This window comes from Priapulus caudatus, unplaced genomic scaffold (assembly GCF_000485595.1).
Source record: "Priapulus caudatus unplaced genomic scaffold, Priapulus_caudatus-5.0.1 Scaffold17, whole genome shotgun sequence".
Classification (NCBI taxonomy): Eukaryota; Metazoa; Priapulida; class Priapulimorpha; order Priapulimorphida; family Priapulidae; genus Priapulus; species Priapulus caudatus.
The window spans coordinates 1632603-1637305 of record NW_014577078.1 but is presented as its reverse complement, the minus strand read 5'-3'; the positions used below and the strand labels follow the sequence as shown (position 1 = coordinate 1637305).

Genomic DNA, 4703 nt, shown 5'->3' with positions numbered 1-4703 from the left:
GATACAATTGTATCACCCTGAGAGTGAGTGCACACCTGCGTAAACACAATTTGTTGTGTAGGCCGCCCGTGCTGCACAGGATACATGCTCTAACTATTACGTCATCATCGGAAACATCAGACCATTGGGGGTACCAACATGGATACGGTAAGTTGAAGCGCACGTAACGATTGCAGCTAGACTGGTACGGACCTTCACTCCGCCAAGTATCCTTGGCTACACTCAACTTAGAGTTAGTGCAGCGTGTGGAACTCTCCACCGGGCAGCAGTCTAAGCTCAATGGCCGACCCTTGTGTAGAAAAATACCTTAAAAATGCCTCGTACAGGGCCTCGTCGCGCCATCCTTGGGACGCCATATGTACGAGAATAGTTTTACGGCGTGAAACGGAAGAAATGCAAACTCGCTTTTCTAGAGAAAAACGAAACGCGTCGACCAGCCAACGAACAATTACAAGCATTTGTATTAAATGTCTACCTACGTGCATAGTGAAAAGGCTTGTGGAATCGCCACAACTGCTCAATTGACTGATTATGCGGCTTTATCCTCTACCCAAAGGGCACTGTGGAAAGTGTTCTAAACAGGGCAGCGAATCCGATGAAATTTGCCGCTACTACGGCGTTGTCGCGCTTCGCGCGGATATCCGGCTGCAGATTGTCCAGGAGTCAAGCGATGACGTAAATATTTGTGCGGCCTGTATGTTTTGGATGCCAGATGAAATAGAGGTGTCAGCGGTGTAACCCTGGCCGCAGACTAAACATGGAAATGGAGTAAAACACACGTACTAATCACGAACGCACGTGGATAGCCCTGACAAAAAGTTCCTTATCACGAGGGTCCGTGTTTGCGAAATCACTGATGATTGCATTGCGTACGGACGAGCATGCGTGCGAAAATGTCCGGTGCACTATAAATCTGTATCACACCCGCTTCCCCGGCAGCGGTTTGAAACTGTAAACAACTGATTTTAATTTGGACTTCGGATTTCAATTCGACATTTCTTAGTGACCAGCAGTGATATTGGACAAACTAATACGCGTTTGGATGTAAGGTGCCAGTTACTCTAGCATTCGTCAACATTGCATAAGCAATGGGCTTATTATGCCTTTAAAGAGTCGCTTGTTTTCTTAGTCATCTATGTCTTCATATGTCACCGTTCGTTTATACGTGCATGTAAATCAGAAAAGAAGTAACAGATGTGATGCCACTTGACCTCGACCTTGACGCAAAGCAGTCTCTATATTTAGACTGGTACGCTCAGTATCAGCCGACAAATCTTTCACGCGATGTTTTCCTCAAGCCATTTATGCTATACGTGCGTACAGAGGGAAACTGCCGGAAATAAGCATTGAGGATGTACATATCAGTCACTGACTGGAAATATAGTAACCTAAATGCACATTTAAGCAGTTCGATGATCAGAACGGAAGTAGGCGTCGGAATTCCCACACCTAGAATAGATATAAAATAGTAAACAAAAATAACTAACGGTAGAATGCATATGGACTAAGTAGTGCAAAGTATGGAACAAAGAACGGCCAGTGGCGGAATCTTTACTAGTGGTAATTATGGTTGTATTAAATGGAATTTTAGCTCTCGTCAGGGTGCATGCGCATGCCGGAAATCACAAACGCACGTGAAATCAAACGCCTATTACACCACGCCACGCCATGCCCGTCACACCATGGCCCCGATCTCACTACGCTCGTACTACGCTATAAGAGCGTGGTGGAAACGTGTAGAACGCAGTATGAACGTCTATGGACGTACTGCGATCGCGATCGAGCGCGGTGCAGTCACCATGAGCGTGGAGAGCGTGGCCAAACTTTGAGCATGTTTAGAACAATCGTGGTGCGAGCGTGGTGGGAGACAGCGCAGTGCGGGCGTATTAGAGACGTGGAAGGCGTAGTACCCACGTAACTCGAGCGTAATACGAACTTAATGATCGTATCGCAAGCGTGTCGGGTGCGTGAAAATTGTCGCCCCGTTCTCAGCACGATGTCAATACGTTTTCATCACGCTGTTACTACGTCCATGGAGATGTCTCTCCGACCTGTCCACGCTCTCGCTATGACCATGGTGCGTCTCTAGCAAGCTCTACCCGTTCGTACTACGATTGTACTACGCTCAACACGCTCAGACCACGCCGTTGTGGCGTTCGCATTACGTGTTAGTTGCGTCAATACCACGCTCAGATCACGTCCTGCGAACTTGGGGTATAAATTCGGGTGCTACCCTGGCCACTCCACCAGTTCAGTGTCCACTATGGATGAGGCAACACTACTCCATGCCATGTTTCTCGTAGAAGGACAAAGCGAACTACTTGATTGCCAAGCCCTCATCATGCTGAGGAGGACGAGGAGGAGAAATAGAAGACAACAAAGATCTTGCTGGGTGCGTCCGTGGCTTTCGGTAGAAAGACGACTTCTCTATGGTCACTATGATCGCCTCATGGCTGAGCTCCGCATGGAAGATCAAGCATCCTTCTTCAACTTCCTGAGGATGCCTCCGGAGATGTTCGATGAACTGCTTGTCAGAATTGGGCCGAGAATCCAGAAGCAGGACACCCGATACAGAAAAGCACTTGAACCAGGACTGAAACTGGCAGTCACCATATCCCTCACTTCAGTATGATTTCAGAGTGGCCCGCAACACCATATCGCTGTTGGTTCCAGAGGTATACCAGGCTATTGTAGAAGAACACAAAAAGGAGGTCATTTCGTATCCTACGATGCCAGAAGAATGGCATGCCATTGCCGAAGATTTCCTGAGAAAATGGAATGTGCCCCATGCATGCGATGCCATCGACGGAAAACATGTGGCCATCAGATGCCCACCGAACTCTGGCTCATTGTATCATACCTATAAGGGCTTCTTTTCCGTGGTGCTCATGGCTTTGGTGGATGCCATGGTATTTAAATGGTCGTTGCCAGCGCAGTCGCCGCCTGACTAGAGCGTGATTAAGTCGCACAAGGAGCGTGACTGGCGCGCAGTTGAGGCGCGGTGAGCGTTGCTTAGGCGCAGTGCAAGCGTCGTTCGAACGCAATGCGATCTGATTGGTCGCAATAAAGACGCAGTGAGCGCAGTGCAAGCGTGATGCGGGTGTGTGTTGAGCGTGGTATTGAGTGTGGTGAAAGCTTGTTGGGCGCAATGAGATCGGGGTAAAGACGCACTTATACCCCCGTCACACCGAGGTGGCGTCCTTAGATCGTAGTATCGGCGCGCTGCCCGGCTGGGGCCCAATTGGCTACGCTCTCACCACGCTCGGGCAAATTTTTTGAGCGTGGGGCGATCGTGATGAGCGTAGCTCTAGTGTGACGGGACGATGTAAGCAGATCTACATAATGTTTCATAAATTCGGATAGGCGTAGAGCATAGAAACACATTAGAACCCGATTAGCTTAGTAGCACGAAAACAGTATAAATTTTGAAAAATCAGTCCACCGCTTGGAGTATATTCTGCCGCTCACGAACGTATTGCTTTCATTTTATAATGCATTGTTTTTATTCGAACTTGCGCCACTCTTTTCTCATGCGCTTAGTTTTGAATGGAGTAGCTCATGAGATTTATCGGGAGACATGGAGAGACTCGTGTGCAGCGATGATCCTACAGACAACAAAAAAGATTGTCGAGGTAGCAAAAAGCAAGATGACAGCTAATATAGTGCAGACAGTAAGTGCGCTGCCAAAAGCTTCTGTAAAGAGTCTATCGTCGATGCATGGAGTGTAAATCGATGGACCATCGCCGATTAAAACCGAATCGAATTTGTGGTCACCCTAACATAAGCAGTAAAGCGATCCGCTTTCACTAGATGCAACGGAGTTGAAGCTAGGAGATACATTCGCCGTGCCTTCGGTCTTCCTGCATTTTCTGAAAATGGTTTAAGTGGACCATAGAAGCGTCTATCATAAAACCCAGTAGCATTCGAATTAATACTATAATATATATTGGTTGCTGACTACTGGTACAACCTATTACTACTACTAAACTAAAACTACTTTAATGTCGGTAGTGACAAAAACCTCTATCGGTAATGGCGTACAAGACAACAGGGACCAAATATGCTCGCTAAAAGCGTATTGATCAGTTCCCGCTTAAAACACCAGTCTGGAAGTTCAGTCAATGTCAGACTCGCCTATCGAACAAGTCCACTCTGACGCTTATTGTATGGCATGTATTTTGTTTCATAATTCGATTTTTTTATGGTAGATTTTATCACATATAACATTCACGGATCGAATGCTTCAATTCACGGATCGAATGATTCGATTCACGGATCGAATGATTCAATTCTCGGATCGAATGATTCGATTCTCGGATCGAATGATTCGATTCACGGATCGAATGATTCGATTCACGGATCGAATGATTCGATTCACGGATTCGAAGGGGAGGAGGGGGCGAAGGTGGTGAGGAAGGGAGGGAGGGGGTCGAGGTGGTAAGTGAGTGAGTGAGAGAAGGCGGGAGGAAGGGAGGGATTGGGGTGGTGAGTGAGTGAGTGAGAGAAGTGATCGAGGTGGTGAGTGAAGTCGAGGATGGTGGGAGAAGGGGGAGGAGGTAGAGGAGAGGGAGAAGGTAGAAGAGGGAGTAGGTAGAGGATGGTGGTAGACGACGGAGGAGGTAGAGGAGGGAGGAGGTAGAGGAGGGGGAGAAGGTAGAAGAAGGAGGATGTAGAGGATGGTGGGAGAAGGTAGAGGAGGTAGA

At 47.7% G+C, this 4703-nt stretch overlaps 1 protein-coding gene across 1 annotated transcript in view; it reads left to right on the top strand.

Annotated features, from left to right (window-relative positions):
* The first annotated feature begins 2449 nt into the window (after positions 1-2449).
* Positions 2450-4703, top strand: part of LOC106810540 (prolyl endopeptidase FAP-like) — a 50740-nt gene continuing 48486 nt past the window's right edge. The window contains exon 1 of the mRNA XM_014813923.1: positions 2450-2626. Within this exon, the coding sequence (XP_014669409.1) occupies positions 2450-2626 (177 nt within the window). The remainder of the gene's footprint in view (positions 2627-4703) is intronic.